Source organism: Prionailurus viverrinus, chromosome B2, assembly GCF_022837055.1.
Source record: "Prionailurus viverrinus isolate Anna chromosome B2, UM_Priviv_1.0, whole genome shotgun sequence".
NCBI classification, from domain to species: domain Eukaryota; kingdom Metazoa; phylum Chordata; class Mammalia; order Carnivora; family Felidae; genus Prionailurus; species Prionailurus viverrinus.
Genome location: NC_062565.1, coordinates 50774704 through 50793186, shown reverse-complemented (window position 1 = coordinate 50793186; position 18483 = coordinate 50774704). Strand labels below are relative to the sequence as shown.

At 44.8% G+C, this 18483-nt stretch overlaps 1 protein-coding gene across 3 annotated transcripts in view; it reads left to right on the top strand.

Moving 5' to 3' along the window:
• Positions 1–16460, top strand: part of ELOVL5 (ELOVL fatty acid elongase 5) — a 75636-nt gene extending 59176 nt beyond the window's left edge. For all 3 annotated transcript variants that reach the window (XM_047858250.1, XM_047858249.1, XM_047858251.1), the window contains 5 exons: positions 6861–6938; positions 7678–7849; positions 9859–9983; positions 13332–13466; positions 14587–16460. In XM_047858250.1, the coding sequence (XP_047714206.1) occupies positions 6861–6938; positions 7678–7849; positions 9859–9983; positions 13332–13466; positions 14587–14730 (654 nt within the window). In that variant the 3' untranslated portion in view covers positions 14731–16460. The remainder of the gene's footprint in view (positions 1–6860; positions 6939–7677; positions 7850–9858; positions 9984–13331; positions 13467–14586) is intronic.
• The last annotated feature ends 2023 nt before the right edge of the window (positions 16461–18483 follow it).

Below are 18483 nucleotides of genomic sequence, written 5' to 3'. Positions count from 1 at the left end.
CTTTCATGCTCTGGAAGCAGAAGGAGCAAACATCTGGCTAGAATCTTGGCAAAGATTTATATAGGTGCCTGCCTTATGCCAGGTAGTGGGCTAGCTCACTGACTGTTCATCACACTGCCACTGCCCTCTCTGTGGACGGAGACTTCCCAGGTAGGCATGGGATTCAGGCCTGTGCCTTAAACCATTGTGCACCACTGTCTCAGGATGCTGAGTCTTAGCTTGAGGTCTTGCTCTCCCTAGCCACTAACATCCCCATGAAATATAAAATGAGCATTTCTGGCTGTATATGTGAAAGCAGCTTAGTAGAAGCCACTCCTCAGGAGGCCTGAAAAGTGAGAGAAAAGGACTACCAGCTTAAGAGGGCAGGGTGTAGGGTTCAGGGAAAAATGCCAGACATACCTATTTTGGGTTTGGATGAGGACAAGCTGTTTCTTTGTGCTTTGTTCTGAAGACTTTTCTAGTGTATAGAGCCTGTCCTTATGACTTAAGAGTATTTCATTCAGCAGTAACCCAAGGGTGTTTCTGGTAATAAGGAAAAAAAACAAAACACTTTTGAAAGTTATGAGTGTGAATTATCTTAAGTGGGCATCCTTATAGTCCGGACATGAAAGATTTTAAATTCAAGGCCACATGCTTCGATCTGACCCTATTTCATAATAGCACAGCCAAGAGTGACTAGCCAAACCCTGGAAGAAATAGGTACTTTGAATTTTGGAGTAGCTGGTGGTTAATTTCAAACCAAACCACTGCTGAAGTAAAGATGCAGGTAACAAGTCTGCTTTTGCAGAGAATTCTTCGTGGGTAGAGCACCCCATCGTGCTCTTATTAAGGATTGAACTCCCGTTTGAGATTGCAAGTGAACTGAGAGCCAGAATTCTGGGTGCCTGGTGGTATCACCAAAAAGTTGTGTGACCTTGGGGCACCCATATCACTTCTCATCTTTGTTTCCCTATTGAAAACATGAACTTATACACAAATCTAAAAAACACACACTTGGACATTCACATGGAAACCATAAAAACTATGAACATGTCAACCACACACTTGGTGTTGCTTAGAAATCCCCTTTGGGTCCTATAGATGCAATTGAATTCCAGTAAGGACAGTCTGTAGTCTCATTGCCTTCTACTGGATGGATGTCTGCTTGGGGGTAATGACCACACAGCTTACCAAACCCCTATCACTAAAAGCAGCCAGCCCTTTTGGAAAAGGGTTATCTTGTGGCTCTGACATCTTGGAATATTGGGGTGAATGGCTGATCGTGGCTACCCAAGAAGACATTCTTCTGCTTATTTAAATGTTAAATGACCTTGTTTCTTGAGATGCTTTGGTGGCATTCCAGAAAGTGCTCTGGAAGTGGTTATCACGCTAGAGGTTATGCCTCATTTGTGGCTAACTGTGGTGTTAGATGAGAAAAGTCACCTCTCTCAATATTAGAAATGATTAACTCCACGAAGTGAATCATCCAGACCTAGCTGTGCTATTCACCTAACTTTTCTTCTTTAAATGGAAAGATGCATGAAACCACCTTTGGTTATTGAATTTGTCTCCTAAGAAGAAAAAGCTTCTAGCTCAGCTTTAATTATAGCTCTTTCCATGCTCCTGGCTTAATTAAAGTTTGCCTTACTCCAAGGAAGGGGAAAGCACATATGGTTTGTAGTAGTGCTATTTGTGTTTTGATTACTTGGGAAAAGCCAGGTAAATAACGCACACTGTTGCTCTTGGAGTAGCTGTACTGTGCAGGTAGTGGCAAGCTGTGCGTTGTGGCCGCTTTTTCATTGAGGTATAGTCCTGCCCTCTTTTGAGCTGATTCCCAAAAGCCCAAGACAGAGAGACCTACCCTTACTTTCAGTGCCTCACCTTTGTCCAGCCTCCTGGGCCCTCTCGCTTTGCAGTGTCTGCAGCAGTGTGTCAGATTTCTGGGGAACTGACCAAAGCAGCTCTCTGGAAAGAAGCCAGGCCTGAGCCCTGAAGGGAAGTGGTAGCTAAGGTGACTTTGACTAGAGCATTGTCTCCTCTGATGTGTTTCCAGTGGAGCTGGAGGGAATAGCCTTGAAAACCCCATGCTGTTTCCCTCTGATGGGGGATGGAGGGAACAGAACCTTTTGGCACTGGCCCATTTTATGGAGAATTGCTGAGAGTCTTATGGAGAAACTTTAAGTCAGGTGCTTGGTCCTCGTGTGTTAAATTACTCTATCCCTTCGAAAGCAGAGGATACTTGAGAATTGAACTTTCCATATCCCCCCACTATGACATTTGATGGGGACTGGTTTTTCCATCTTGTGAACAGAAGAATTCAGACGAATATTGTCAAATTCAAGTTTGACTAAAATACTTTGTTTCAATTTCTCCATTTGCAAATGGCATCTTTTGGGGTTTGGGGTTTTTTTTGTTTTGGTGGGGGTTTTTTGGCTATTACACATTAGGCCTTAATTTGAGGGGCAAAAAGCCATGGCTTGACCTCTTTATCATTAGTTTAGCAAATATTTATTCAGCACCTCTAGTGTACAAGTCCCTGGGCTGGGTTCTGTGGATGCAGGAGCCACAGTCCCCACCTCTGTGAGCTTACCAAAGGGAGCAAAACAGACCCTTTAACAAAGGGCTGAAAGGAGGAGCATATGAGCACATACCACAAGCTCACAAAGGTGAGCTTAGAGGAAGAAGGATAGACTTCAGGCTGGAGTGCTCAAGCAAACGATCATGAAGAGAATTTTAACCAAGCTTTGAAGGTAGATAGGATTTTTAGAGCTAGAGATGGGGGTACCTGGGTGCAGACAGCACTCAGGTTGAAAAGAATAAGTTCATGGTCACTGCTAACTTCATTGTGTTTGTCCCATGTGCCAGCTTGGGTAGGATAAGCATTTGTACACTCCATGCATCTCATTTATTTCTCAGGGCAGCCTGAAGAGGTCGGACTGCTATTTTTGTCCTGTTTGGGGAATGAAGAAACAGGTGTATAGAGATGGACATACTTTGTCCAAGGTCACCTAGCTAAATGTGGGATGCTAGGATTTAACCTCCTCCTGGCTAGTGCCCAAACCTGTGCTCTGTGCCCTTGGCCATATCGAGGTGGGTGAGGAGTGGCATGCTTGGAGAAGGAAAGGGGGCCCCTCTGACTTTAGGTCAAGGAGCAGGGGAAGTCAGCTTGGGGGGGTGTGTGGAAGAACTTGAATGCTTTGCCTAGGGTTTGGGATTGGGTTCTGAAGGCACTGAGAGTCTGAAGGGTTTTAAACCCAGAATTCAGTGGTTTGGGAGACCCTGGGGCCCCAGTGGAAGTGCTGGGTGGCAGTGGTGAGCAAGGGAGAGATGCCTGGTTGGCAGGGAGTTTACTAGGAGATCAGGATGGCGGGCCCGGGGCAGTTTGAAATGGCACTGGACGGATGAGGGCTTCTGGTTGGTGTACCTGCTTCACGTCTCAGTGCTGGGGAAGTTCATCCACCCAAGACCTGAAGTTCTTGAGCTTCTAGAGATGGTGGGTATTTTAGATAAGGATATTTACCCCCATTTAAAGGAAAAGGGGCAAATGGAATTTTAAGGTAATTAGCTTAAGGAGCAAGGCAGTCCAACCTGGCTGCCTTCTGAAAGACATTTTGAAAGAAAGGCATGTGTCAGTCCCTTCTGCTGGAGATAACAGACCCTTCCTCAGTCAAAGTGGCTGCAGGATTACAGGGAAGGATTAGTCCTCCTCTTCCTCAGAGAGAGAGCTCCCTTGTTTTTCCCCTCTACCACCAAGGTAGGCATTCATGGATATAGCCATCTTTAATTTTGTGCGTACACACACACACACACACACACACACACACACACACACACCATTCTGTTCTCAAGTTGGCAAAAGCAAACCAACCCAGGGTATCTCAAGACACTATAAACCAAAATAGTAGCTGGAAAACAGTGATGGTAGGTCCTAGAATTTTAAATTAATAAGATGCTAAAATTTCAAAAATATGTCCTAGATACATGAGGACAGTCACTGTTAATAAATTTCAGTAAGGCTATCGTTGTTAATGTATCTTTTAAATGGCATAAATTTATCTTCATGAAGAACTTTGCTGTATTGTCCTTATCATTTTCAGGAGTCCTGTGAAAATCTCATCGAGAACCATTAGTTCCCTTTCTGTATCGTCCAGCCACAGAAGAGAATTCATTGGTTCCCTCAAGGGGTAAAAGGAAAAGTGGCAGCTCTTCTGAGGGCACACATGCCAACACCACTGACTCCCAACCCTTCTTGGGGTTCAGGCTTTGTGTCTTGATTCTTGGAACTTGAAATAAGGTCTGCATGTGGTGTGCTTCACTGTCTGTGACTTAAGAGGACAATAGACCTTATAAATTACCTTGTGGATGTTGGTTTTTCAAAGATAGTGCAGTGTAGGGGCACCTAGGTGGCTCATTCAGTGGGCATCTGACTTCGGCTTAGGTCATGATCTCTCATTCTGTGAGTTCGAGCCCCGCATTGGGCTCTGTGCTGACAGTTCAGAGCCTGGAGCCTGCTTCAGATTCTATGTCCCCCTCTCTCTCTGCCCCTCCCCCAGTCACACTTGGTCTCTCTCTCTCAAAAATAAATAAACATTAAAAAATTTATTTAAAAGATAGTGCAGTGTAGTTTGTGTGTGGTTTATTTTTTTAAGTCTTAACATAGAAATTGTAGAAAATTAGAACAGAACCTTTAGAGATAATTTAGTCCAACCTCATCTTTTTACTTTAAAGTACCCAGGGCCTGAGGAACTCAGCGGGCTCGTCTCAGGTCCTGGGCCTTGGTGGATAGGATAGCAGCCTAGCTAGCCCAGCGCTCCAACCTTTCGCTTCCTAATGCAGACTCTTCATCACGTAATGATGCCTCCCTCATGTGTGCTCCAAACCCCTGTACTGGTTTTTGGCCACGAAGACCATGTTAATGCCTGATGCTTTTTTATGTATAGACGATGACAAAGCCAGAAAGCAAACCACAGAAAGAAAGTTAATAGGAAAAAAAGCAGGTTCTAAGCTGGGTGTCCAGTGAGAGTGCAGTGGCCACACCCACTACCGACATTTCTGAGGTCAGACTGGGTGGAAATTTAACCGTTTGTCTTCAGGCCCTTGTCATCCTTCGTGGCTCACCCACCGTGAAACCCATGGTTTCCACTCCTAGTTGCATGTTGAAATAGCTTGAGAGCTTTGTAAAAGGCCCCTCAAGATTCTGGTTTAATGATCTGGGGCGAGGCCAGGCATTAGTTTTTAGAAACTCCCCAGGTGATCCTGTTATGCAACTAGAATGGGAACCACAGCTTTGAGCCGGTGGTTCTCAAACTTTAGCTACATCAAAGTCACCTGTAAAACAGCCTGTTACCACACCGCTGGCCTTTGCACCCAGAAATTTCTGATTCAGTAGGTCTAGGGTGGGGCTTGTGATTTTGTTTTTCTAGCAAATTTCTGGCAGATACCGATGCTTCTAGGTTAGGGACCACACTTGATAAACCACAGTATTAGATTCTCCAAAGGTCTGTGATCATGACTCTGAAGCCCTATCTTGATGATCTGCCCCCAGAGTTTTGATTTTGAAGGTCCAGGGTAGGCTCAAGAATTTCCATGTCTTGTAAGTTCCCATGGGATGTGAATGCAGCTGGACTGGGGAACACACTTTGAGACCCAAGGCCAGTTTTTTATGCTGGATACCAGATGAGATCAGGCACGAGGCAGGCCACCACATTTGTACCCATCTAGTGCCAGTTGGCCACCAGAGAGAAAGTCACCAGGAAAACTCAAGGTCACCATAGGCTTTGGGAGGAAGCAGTGAGCTACAGTTTACCTGGACAAGGAGTAGCACCCCGTAGGTGTTTGTTTAGAACATAGTGTGGGGGCACCTGGGTGGCTCAGTTGGTTGAGCGTCCAACTTCGGCTCAGGTCATGATCTCACAGTTCATGAGTTCAAGTTCCACATTGGGATCTGTGATGACAGCTCAGAACCTGGAGCCTGCTTGGGATTCTGTGTCTCCCTCTCTCTGCTCCTCCCCTGGTCACACTCTGTCTTTCTCTCTCTCAAAAATAAACAAACTTAAAAAAAAAAATACTGTGGACATGCACAGGTGTTCAAATTAAATCTCTTCTCTGGACATTACAGTGGATCTTTAAGTCTCATCTAGACCAGGTGTCCTCACTGTGTACAGATGAGGAAACTGAGGCCCTTATATTGAACTGGTGATACCTGGAGCTTGCAGCTCAATTCTGGGGTCCTTTCTGTGACACTGTGGAGGTCTGCTTCATGGACCCAGGGGATGATACAGCAACAGGAAATAATGAAGGCGAGGCTTACTGAATGATCCTAGGTTTTACAGCACCAGTTCTGGGAGTGTGGTCTCTAGACCAGCACCATCCATATTGCCCGGGAACCTAGGAATTCTTGGACCCCACCCCAGGCCTACTGGATCAAAAACATTCCCCAGTGATCCTGTTTTAACACACCCTTTCAGGGATTCTGATGCCCCAAAGTCAAGTTTGAGAAGCCCCTGGTTTAAGGAAGGGCTGAGGCTGCCTGGTGGGCAGGACCCAGAGAGCCTGCCACCAAGCTGGTCGAGGCCTTGTGACAGCCTGGGGAATTGAAAATTGTGGAGAGAGCCAGCTTGGTAAGGCAGCACCCTGGAGTGACTCCCAGTTCACCCCTTGTGAAATTGAGACTTAGGTCATCTAAACTTCCCTTTGTCCACACTCCCTGTCATCCTGATTTTTGCTCAGGAGCAAAGAGCAGACTTGCCTCAGCCAGCCCAAGGTCAGTTGTCACAAATTCAGAAACTAATTGAAGTTTAATTGAATAGGGCTTTATATGTTCTGATATTGTTGGTGATTGGCTTTTTCTGTTTCTTTTTTTTTTTTATTGTTTGTTTTAGTTAGTGACAGGAGTATGGGAAGGCAGTTACAACTTCTTCTGTCAGGGCACACGCAGCGCAGGAGAAGCAGATATGAAGGTATGGTCTCTCTTTTTTTTTAATAGTTTTTCTTTTTAACAAATTGTACAAAAAACAAAAAGTTCATGACTTCACTGCCCAAGGTAATTCCTACTGACATTTTTAAAAGAATTTTTTTTAACATACACATGGTATGAAAATTAGAACAACATGAAAGATTTAAGATAAAAACTACAGTTTCATTTAGTAAAATTAAGTCCTATTAATTTTAGTTTCCAGGTGGGGGGGAAACGCATGCATTTCTCAGCATTTATATAAACAGGATGTTATGAATAATGCCTTAAATGCTATAATCATTCCTCAGAGTGCCCTGGGAGAGTGGTCTATTTGTACATTGTGACTTCCACTCTGAGTGTTTTACATAAAAGCTGCTGCTATATGTTCAGCATGGCAGTCCTTCCGCTCCTTAAAACTATTTGATGGGGCACTTGGTGGCTCATTGGTTAAATGTCCGACTCTTCAGCTCGGGTCATCATCTCAACATGTCGTTTTTTTTGTTCATCTTAGAGGATGTCAGTGGTTCTTTTAAAATTTTTCCCTGTTGTCATTTCAAAGCTCCTCGCCCCCTGCCCCCACCCCCAGTATTCTTTAGTTAGCGATGCTCTCCAAATGACCAGAGCTCCTAGCTGCTGAACGACTTGAGCCAGTGAGGCTTTGAGTGAACCTGGGATTCTGAGATGTTAGTAAAACATGTCAGGAGTGATATTCCAGAGAAACATTGATGACCTCTTTCTCTCAGATTATCCGTGTCCTCTGGTGGTACTATTTTTCCAAGCTCATCGAATTCATGGACACCTTCTTCTTCATCTTGCGGAAGAATAACCACCAGATCACGGTCCTGCATGTCTACCACCATGCCTCCATGCTGAACATCTGGTGGTTTGTGATGAACTGGGTCCCTTGTGGCCACTGTAAGTCTTACATTGAGGCGGGGTCTGGGAACAGGTGCGAGCAGAGGGGCTGAATTAAAACCAAGGCTTTTAGAGAAGGTGCTGCCTCTGTAGATTTCTAGGTCAAGCATTTGAACTTTGTGTCTGAGTTGCTTTCATGATAGTGTGGCTGTGCACTCATTGAGCTGATAGAACCTTTTTCTAGCTAATAAACCATCCTCTGCTAACTTGGCAAAGTGAGGGAAAGACCAGATTTCCAGCCTGGGGCATATTAATAAATAGGGGCAGTGTCCTCTGTCATAGAGGGCAGCTGTTCCAGGTAATTTCTAGTCCTTGTTTCTCTACAGTGTGGAAGGTGTTTGACTGATACAGGCAGGCCAAGAAGACAGAAGCACACCCTTGAGGGAGTACCAGGGAGTAAGACTACTGGTGAAGCACAGATTTAGCTGAGGGGCACCTAAGAAGTCTTGCATATATGCTAATACAATGACCCTCCCAAAGCATCTTCAGGGGCAAGCACCAGCATTTGAAGTAAATGCTCAAAGAAGGATGGGTGTTGTTTTTAGAAAGCTTATGGTCTGAAGTCTCATAATTTTCAGAGATTAAATTGTCACCATTAGATTTAGCTTGGGAGTTCTAACAAATGTTCTGATCAAAATTTCTGCCATCCGGCACTGAGGAGTTTGAGAACCTTTGGGTCTAGTCATGTGTTTTTTCCTAGGATAGCACTGACCTTGATTAATTCGGCCCACCAAGGTTCACGCAGTCATAGAATTTTAAGACTAGAAAGGGAACTTGCCAAACTCAGCTCCCTTTGGGTTTGGGAGAAATGGAGATAGTAGAAGGTTTGGTAGAGCTCAGGTTCCAGGGCCTCTCATGTTTTGTTTTTTTTTTTCTTTCCCCCACCATCACATCTTATGGCTCGGGATTAATGACTTAACTTTCTAATAGAAACAGTGTCTCATTGGGGCGCCTGGGTGGCTCAGTCGGTTGAGCGTCCGACTTCAGCTCAGGTCACGATCTCGCGGTCCGTGAGTTCGAGCCCCGCGTCAGGCTCTGGGCTGATGGCTCAGAGCCTGGAGCCTGTTTCCGATTCTGTGTCTCCCTCTCTCTCTGCCCCTCCCCCGTTCATGCTCTGTCTCTCTCTGTCTCAAAAATAAATAAATGTTAAAAAAAAAAAGAAAAGAAAAAGAAACAGTGTCTCATTGCATTTGAAGAGTGGGTTACATTTTCAAAGAACTGGCAGGATGGTGGATTTTAACAAGCCCCGCTGGGCCCATGAGGAACAACCACAGGAGCTGCACGTGACTGGCCCAAGGTCACACAGCCAGTTACTGTGCTAGCCAGGAGTAGAAATGCACTCCCTGATCCCAGTCTTGTGGACCGCGGCTCATGGGAAAGCTGGAGAGCTCTGTTGTGTTTCCTGCTGTGGAGGAGGAGGACAGTTTAAAAAAAGAATTGGTGATTCTACTGGAATTTAAAAATCATGTGATAAAAGAGGAGTCTTTTGTCTCTAAGGAACTAGACTCTGGATTGTATTACTGAAAAAAAATATATGTATATATAAACACACATATATGTGTGTGTGGGCCTTCCAAGGCCTCTTCAAACCTAAGCACGTGTATCAGACAACCAGCTGTGAACATACTGCTGGTCGGCTCCCTTCCCCAGGCCTTCAGCACAGCAGTCTGAGACACTTGGGCATGTAAAGAAAAGCAGCTAGGTGATAGGAGTCTGGCGACAAAACCATTTGGTGCCAGAATGGGGTGGCGGCCTCCTGACTCTTGTATTCAGTGCCTCCCTGGCAGCTCCAGCTGACCCTGGCCTTAAAGCATCCCAGCAGCTGCCTGCCCAAGTGCCAACTGAATTCTGAGTACAGGTCCGTGAAGTGCTTATTGCTGCAGTATCTGCCAGCCCCTATTCGAAAGCATCTTTTTTTGGGATTTGAAAAGAATTTTGGATTTTTTTTTAACTTGTTATGTGTAGAACACTGATGCATTCTCCTTCCCAAATCCCCTCTGTTCTTTCAGCTTATTTTGGTGCCACACTTAACAGCTTCATCCACGTCCTCATGTACTCGTACTACGGTCTGTCATCTGTCCCTTCCATGCGCCCATACCTCTGGTGGAAGAAGTACATCACTCAGGGCCAGCTGGTACGTAACTCTCCCTCCCAGGACTCTCCTCCCCGGACTCGGTGGCTCCTCCCACCTCTTCCTGGCTGTATTGTTATTTAATAGCCTCTAGGGGGCGCCTGCGTGGCTCATTCGGTTAAGCGTCCAACTTTGGCTCAGGTCATGATCTTGCAGTTTGTGGGTTCCAGCCCCACATCAGGCTCTGTGCTGACAGCTCAGAGCCTGGAGCCTGCTTCGGTTTCTGTGTCTCCCTCTCTCTCTGCTCCTCCCCTGCTCATGTTCTGTCTGTCAAAAATAAATAAACGTTAAAAAAAAAATTAAAAATAGGGGCACCTGGGTGGCTCAGTCGGTTAAGCATCCGATTTCGGCTCAGTTCATGAACTCGCGGTTTGTGAGTTGGAGCCCTGTGTCTGCCTCTGTGCTGACAGCTCAGAGCCTGGAGCCTGCTTCTGATTTGTGTCTCCCTCTCTCTCTCTCTCTCTCTCTTCCTCCCCTGCTTGCGCGCGCGCACACACACACACACACACACACACACACACACAGTCTCTCTCTCTCTCTCTCTTTCTCTCAAAAGTAAATAAAGATTAAAAATTTTAAAAAATAAAAATAAAGTAATAGCATCTAACATGTGCCTCTCGCGCCCTTTCTTATTTGATCCAGTTAAACTACTTGCAGAGAGGAAAATTTTCTTAATTTTAATTGGTGAGGAAATTGTGCCTGTGGGCACACAGCTAATTGGGTTGTAGAATGAGAACTAGAATCTTAATTTCCTGACTTCAAGTTAGGCCCTTTGTCCTTAGTTTGTGCACAAAGTGTGTGTGTGTGTGTGTGTGTGTGTTTCCAGGAGTTTTAGAAGGAGCTGGAGGGCGAGGTTGCAGGAGTCCCAGCTACTTGTAGCTGTTAGGCAGTGAGGATGTCTGTTAAGGCAGGTGCCAGGTGACCTCTCAGCCCCCGTGTAGCAAAGCACCTGTTGGTGAGAATGGCACCTGCTGTGCTTCAGATGACAGCCTCCTTCCTGAGATTCACCACACCAGGGCAACTGTTGCATTGGTGGTTTTGTCTCACCATCCATTGTTAAGCTTCCCCGAGCTGTCAGCATATTACAGACGCATACTTCTCTCCCCTTGTGAATTCTTTCGTGAACTAATTATTAATATTACTACTAATCTTAAACACTGACATTTGTTGAGTCTATGTAAGGAAGCAGTTTTACGTGGACTATTCCAATAGTCTCATTTCATGTTGTTATCCCCATCTTGTGGATGAGGATGCTGAGGCAATAGGCCAATGCTAGCTGATTGAGGGTTTAGACATTAAACCCTTAGCCCTAGCCCTGCCCTATCAACACATTTTTCTAAAGAAACCAAGCTGATTCCAATCTTTCCAAGTCAATTATGATTTTCCAATATTTAATAATCTGGCAAAAAAAAAATCTGAGAAGATGGTCTGAACTACTTATGTGTTTGACATTTCATTATCACCTCTTTGCCAGCTGCTCTGCAGTCCTTGTTAATTTTTTCAGTCACCTGTGAGAAGGGATAATTGTTCTTTAACCTTCTTGTTACACTTGAGAAGTGATGCAGAAATTGATTTATACCACCCAGCCCTGGCTACGCAGAAGCAGCATTTAAAAGAACAGACTGGGAAAGTTGGTTCCCCATTTAAGCTCTGCCCTTTGAAGTAGAAGATTGCACTCAGTTTGCTTAGATTTAAGCACCACTCCTAGTTATTTCTTAGCCGGGAATACTTAACCTTAAAAAAGAGAAGAAGGGAAAAAAAAACAAAAAACAGTTCTACATAAAAACCCTGGGAGCTGGGATATGTGGTGGACAGAAACCTGCCCCCTGTTGTTATTCCTCTAGAAGACAACACCCTTCAGGAGCCACACCTCATTTTCACTCCTTTTCCCTGTTTCTCCAAGCAATTCCACATGCTTTTCAAGATTTATTCATCAGAAATTATCTATGGACTTAGCATTAAATCCCGATAGAAGTTCAGACCAGCCTTCTTCAAACCCAAATGGTACATGGATAAGGAATCAGAAGAGTGTCCAGTGGGATTGCATATCCCACAGAGATAACACTGTTATCTTTAAACATACACCCCCCACACCCTTCCTTTCTCCCTTAAAAAGGTAAAGCAAACAAAAAAATATCTTTCATCTCTATGAGGCACCTGGGTGGCTCAGTCAATTAAGCATCCAGCTCTGGATTTCTGTTCAGGTCATGATCTCATAGTTCGTGGGTTCGAGCTCTGCTTTGGGCTCTGCGCTGACAGTGTGGAGCCTGCTTGGGATTCTCTCTCCCTCTCTCTCTCTCTCTCTCTTTCTGCCCCTCCCCCACCTGCTCTCTCTCAAAAATAATAAGTAAACATTGTTTTTAAATACCTTGCATCTCTCTATACAGGGTCCCTAAAGTTTGTATGTGGAGGGGGGATTAAGTTTTCATTTCTTTACCCAGCTTCATTGAGATATAATAAGCTTGTAGCATTGTATGAAGTATATGGTATAATGATTGGATATATGTATGTATTGTGAGATGATTAGGACAATTAAGTTCAATTAACCTCTAGAGTCACTATACATAGGTCCAGTTTTTTTCTTGCTGTGAGCACTTCTAAGATCTACTCTCTTTTAACAGCTTGCGTATGTACAATATGGTATTTTTAACTATTCTCTGCATTTTTTTAAATTTTACTTTAGAGAGAGAGCATGCTTATACATGTGCATGTGAGTGCAAGCAGGGGAGGGGCAGAGATTGAAGAAGAGAATCCCAAGCAGGCTCCATGCTGTCTGTGCAGAGTCCGACATGAGGCTTGAACCCATGAACCATGAGACCTTGACCTGAGCTGAAATCAAGAGTCCAACGCTTAACTGACTAAGCCACCCAGGCATCCCTATGTTCTGAATTAGAGAAAAGGTGATTGAAGTAGCCTGGAAGGGGAGAAGAATATATATAAGACAAAGGCACAGGGTCCCTGGGTGGCTCAGTGAGTTAAGCTTCTGACTCTTGGTATTGGCTCAGGTAATGGTCTCACAGTTCATGGGTTCGAGCCCTACATCGGGCTCTGCACTGACAGCCTGAAGCCTGCTTGGGATTCTCTCTCTTCCTCTCTGTCTGCCCCTCCCCCCCCCCCAATAAATAAATAAATAAATAAATTTTTTTTTTTTAAGACAAAGGCAAATATATAGTGTAGGATAAATTTATGTATAAATGTATGCATAGTGTTTATGAAGTGACTGACTTCTGCACCAGAAAGGCCTGTAAGTATTCATTCACAGACTGAGGAGTGCTGGATGGAGAGCCAGTCTGGGGTGGCACTGTGTCCATGGGCCATGGCTGATCAGCTGTATCCCCTCTCTCCCACCAGCTTCAGTTTGTGCTGACAATCATCCAGACCAGCTGCGGGGTCATCTGGCCGTGTTCGTTCCCTCTTGGGTGGCTGTACTTCCAGATCGGATACATGATCTCTCTGATTGCTTTCTTCACAAACTTCTACATTCAGGTAAATCTCACTCTTCTGTGGCCTTTGCTAAAAAGCCCCTCATCTGTTCATTTCAGGGGGCCATCACAACACGTGGGACCCTTGCTGTCACAGTGACAGGGCAGCCCCTGCCTACAGGAGGGGGACTCCTGCCAACATAGGAGATGCTGAAATCTGTCCCAAACCTCCAGAGGGCTCCATCTTTGGAAAGAGGGCTCGGGATTCATGTGGGAAAGCAGAGCTGTTGAATAAGCTCCGTGTTGGATGGCTCAGGGCCCCCTGCAGACACGTGATGGGTGATTTCAGTCAGTCTCACAGCCCTACTGCTCAGAACTTTGTGATGAAATTAAATATCCAAAGAAATTTCCCTCACAGCTCTCAGCTGTAGATAGAAATCTGCCTCTTTGTCCCAGTTTTCTCACACATCCACTGCTTGGGTTTGGGGGCTCAGTTCATTCCCAAGTGCATGATGTGAGGTAAGTTTTACTCACAGAAGGGTCCATTTAGGGTAGATTGCCTCCCGTGGATCACTTGGTGGCTTCCTGCCACCCCTGGATGACGTGTGTTCCTGCTCCCGTGCAGTGCCTGGTTCTGGGCAGGCACCAGAGGTCGGGAGCAAGGGCAGAGGCCATGGATGGGGAGGCAGTAAAGCCCAGTCCGTCGACCAGCCACCTGGGGGCTCAGCCCCTTCCCTGTGCCCACAGGCACCTTTCTTCACACACCCCTGCACATGGTGTGTTTGAGTGAGCTCGTGAGCAGACCTTGAAGATAAGAGATGTGAGTGACGGGAGAGCTACTACTACAGAGTGGGAGAAGCTGGTGTGGCTTTGTAACCTCAATAACCTGCCATCCGGATACAGACAGGGCGAAGCCAAATAAAGCGCAAATTGAATTTTCTACTTAATTTTTAGAATAGCACTTATATCGCAGCCTATACCTCCCTGAACTTACCTCATGCTACGCCTCAAAAAAGAAAAAGTGATTAAAACCGGTGGCAAAAAATGTACCCAGGGTCGCCTGACTGCAGACCTCGTGGTATTGGATGCTAGCAGGAAACTAGGTTGGAGTTAGGGAAGCAGGGCACCCCCATCCACCAGCAGAGCACCCATTCACACGGCCTGTCTGCCCTTCTTCATTTCAGACTTACAACAAGAAGGGGGCCTCGCGGAGGAAAGAGCACCTGAAAGACCACCAGAATGGGTCCGTGGCTGCTGTGAACGGACACACCAACAGCTTTTCTTCCCTGGAAAACCATGTGAAGCCAAGGAAGCAGCGCAAGGATTGAAGCGGAAGAGTTGAAGACCTCCAAAACCCATCGTCTGATTGTAAGCACAGTATGAGTTGTGCCCGATGCTCGTTAACAGCTGCTGTAACTAGTCCGGCCTACAATAGTGTGACTCATGTAGGACCTCTTTCATCAGTTCAAAACCCCTAGAATACCTATACAGATTATACACGTAGGCATAAGATTTTTAACATTTCTGGGCTCTCACCGACCCTGCGCTAGACTGTGGAGGGCGTATTATTGTAGTATACGACACTGCTGTTGCCTTATTAGTTATAACATGATAGGTGCTGAATTGTGATTCACAATTTAAAAACACTGTAATCCAAACTTTTTTTTTTACTGTAGATCATGCATGTGACTGTAAATTTGTACAATGTTGTTACAGTAGAAAAACACACATGCCTTAAAATTTAAAAAGCAGGGCCCAAAGCTTATTAATTTAAATTAGGATATGTCTCAAGTTTTTATTCATTTTTAATAGCTCTGTTTAGAAAAATCAAAGACCATGATTTATTGAACTAGCGTGTGACACATAATGTCAAGTGACTTGTATATGTGAAATCAGAAATGGCACCTTCAGTTTTATAATATTGGCTTTAAATCAGGCAGGCTCAATTCTAGTGGAACAGTCAGTTTAACTTTTTAACAGATCTTATTTTTTTATTTTGAGTGCCACTATTAATAATGTAAAAAGGGAGGGGGGGCTCTAAAGCAGTTTTGATGAAACCTAAGTATATATTCTTTGTCTTCAAGATTTTAGGAAGTATGTAGGGCGAGTGGGACATTTAAAATATCTGAAGTGCTAAGTGTTTTTATACAGGAAACAACGCCCATTTTGCTTTCCACTCGTCAGAGGGAGGATGTACACTTTTCAAAAGAGATGATTGAATATTTACCATTTGACGGAATCCCATAGATGAACAATGGGGAACTAGTTGGCCAGGGTCCAAATTTGGATTGATTCCTGTGCTGCTGTCTGTTTTGACACAAACTTCTTTTAAAATGTGCCTAGCTTATTAAAATGAATAAACCGGGGGGAAAAGGGACCTTAAAAAATTTTAAGGTAAAATTAAACAGATAGCTATAGCCTAAGAGAACTGGGAAATTGGATAGAGATAATTTGTTTAATGTAAATCTAATGGTATCTGTCATTTTTTTTTTCTGCTTAGAATCTAAAGATTTGTGTAGAACTGCTTATTTAAAAATAAGACTGCTTATCATAAAATCATGTCTATCACACTTGAGGCAGTGGTCAAACAAATAAGGACTATTGTGTGTGTCATTTTAAAGTGTTGAAATTTAGTCTCTGAATATCTTCTCCATTCGGGGAAAAAACAGTCATTGAACCACTCGTGACGCATCTGAGAAGGTCATCGACAATGTATAAACTAATTGTTGGTTTGATATTTATGTAAATATCAGTTTATCATGCTTTAATTTTGCACATTCATATTATAGGGAGCTGAGGTTCTCTTCTTAGTCTTGTGGGTTTTCTGTTTGGAAGGAGTCACAGCATCTGTTTACATTTACCTTATCAAATCTAGAATGTGTATATTTGTAAATGTGTGTCTTCCTAGGTACTAGTTTGCGAATGTCTTTACATATTTCAATACAGAAACTATAACATTCAATAGTGTGCTGTCAAAGTGTGCTTTAGCTCACCTGGGTATATCCACACTGTTAAATAATGTCTGAACATTAATCATTAAAACATTTTTGATTACCTGTGCTCGCGTTTTACATTGTTTGTATGCTACCAATTCTGACACATTGGAGGAAAATCCACTTTCTTCACCTTGTAGGAACTCACCCAGGTAGATGTAAATAATTCAGTGGGAAAGGTTATCCTGTTGCTCAGCTCACATCAGGACAGATCCCCATGTAGTGAGGCATGGTGGTCAGTCCCCACTAATGGTTTCCTCGGCCTTTTTCTGATGTCCCAACCAAAGGTCCCAGCTTTCTAAGCACACCCTTTCCCCCTACCCCCTCCCCTCCATGCCCCCTTCCCCCTTTCCTCCCATCCTCTATTCCACCCTTCTCCCCACTTTCACCTCTTCCCCTACCAAAATTCTCCTCTTCCCCCTTCCTCCCATCCTCTCTCCCTCCCCACACCTTCAGGCGATTAGTTACTTTCCTAGGTCTAGACCAGAGGTCTGCACATTTTTTCTGTAAAGAGCCAGAGAATACAAATTTTAGGTTTTGCAGTCCATACAGTCTCTGCCACGACTTTCTATGCCGTTGTGTAGAGCAAAAGCAGCCATAGACAATACGTGTATGGATGGGCATGGCTGTGTTCCAGTAAAGCTTTACTTGCAAAACACAAGACCTGCAGCCGAAATTTGCTGACCCCTTCTCTAGAGTAATGAGAGCCCACCTTAGTCCCAAAGCCCCGTCGCTTTCTTTGCCAAAGACCATTTCGTGTCCCCCAGTCTGACCTACAGATCCAACCATGTACACAGAGCACTGATATGTTCCTTCCATCCCCTTCGTACCACGTGGTCCCCAGTGTAGGCTGGAATCTTAGCTTTTTTTTTTTTTAAATTTTTTTTTTAACGTTTATTTATTTTTGAGACAGAGACAGAGCATGAATGGGGGAGGGGCAGAGAGAGAGGGAGACACAGAATCTGAAGCAGGCTCCAGGCTCTGAGCCATCAGCCCAGAGCCCGATGCAGGGCTCGAACTCACAAACCATGAGATTGTGACCTGAGCTGAAGTCGGACGCTTAACCGACTGAGCCACCCAGGCGGCCCTGGAATCTTAGCTTTTGAATGCCTTCCAGCTTGTCAATATCACCTTAAAAACGTCATGTGAGACTGCATTCAGTATTTGGGATATCGTCTGAAAAATACAGAGGGCTATGGGGGTTTGGTGGTGGTGATTAGTCCGATCCTTGCCCTTCCCCTCTAAATCCAGAACACTTTGAAAAAAACACAAGACCTAGAAATCAGATGAACGAAGATCAAAATAGTTCATCTCACTGGAAAGACTGGCTGGGTGAAGCTAAGATTACAATAGGGCTTACTTATTACCCTGGCCGATAACCCTACTGACGTAAACTTAGCAGGGCTGGCTCTAGCGCACCAGTGGTTTGTGGTATTTGTTGGTCTGGTGATGAGGTCATTAAAATATTTTGCATTGACCAGTAATTGACCCACCTTAACTCCAAGCTCCCCTTGCAGCGTCAGATTCTGTCCTGGTGACGTTGCCGTGCTGAGAAAGTATGTTCAGTGTATCTCCCAATCTCGGCCGCCAGAGTCGCCCTCCTCTCCTCAGAGACGTAAGTGGGTGAGAGAGCAGAGCGAGGCCGCACCTGTTCCCATCCTTTTCTCTCTATATAGGGAATTGGGAGGGCGGGAGGGGGTGGGGGGGAGGGGGGATTCACATTTCCCTTCTTCTTAGCAGCCTTCCCATGTATGTGGAGGGGCAGTGCAGCCTCATGTGAGAAGCACAGTGTGGAGACCTAATTGCCTGGTTGTTGTTCTGCCTGTATGGCCTTTAGGCAAATACAACACAGAGCCCTTGGAACCACATCAAGCACAGAGTAAACTAAGTTGTTAGCTGTTACCTTCAAGATCCTGTTCACTCCACTCATCTCTTAAAACTACCACCTATTGGGGTGCCTGGGTGGCTCCATCGGTTAAGCATCCAACTCTTGATTTTGGCTCAGCTCATGATATCACAGTTGTGAGATCGAGCCCTGTGTCAGGCTTTGCACTGGGCGTGGAGTCTGCTTGGGATTCTCTCTCTCTC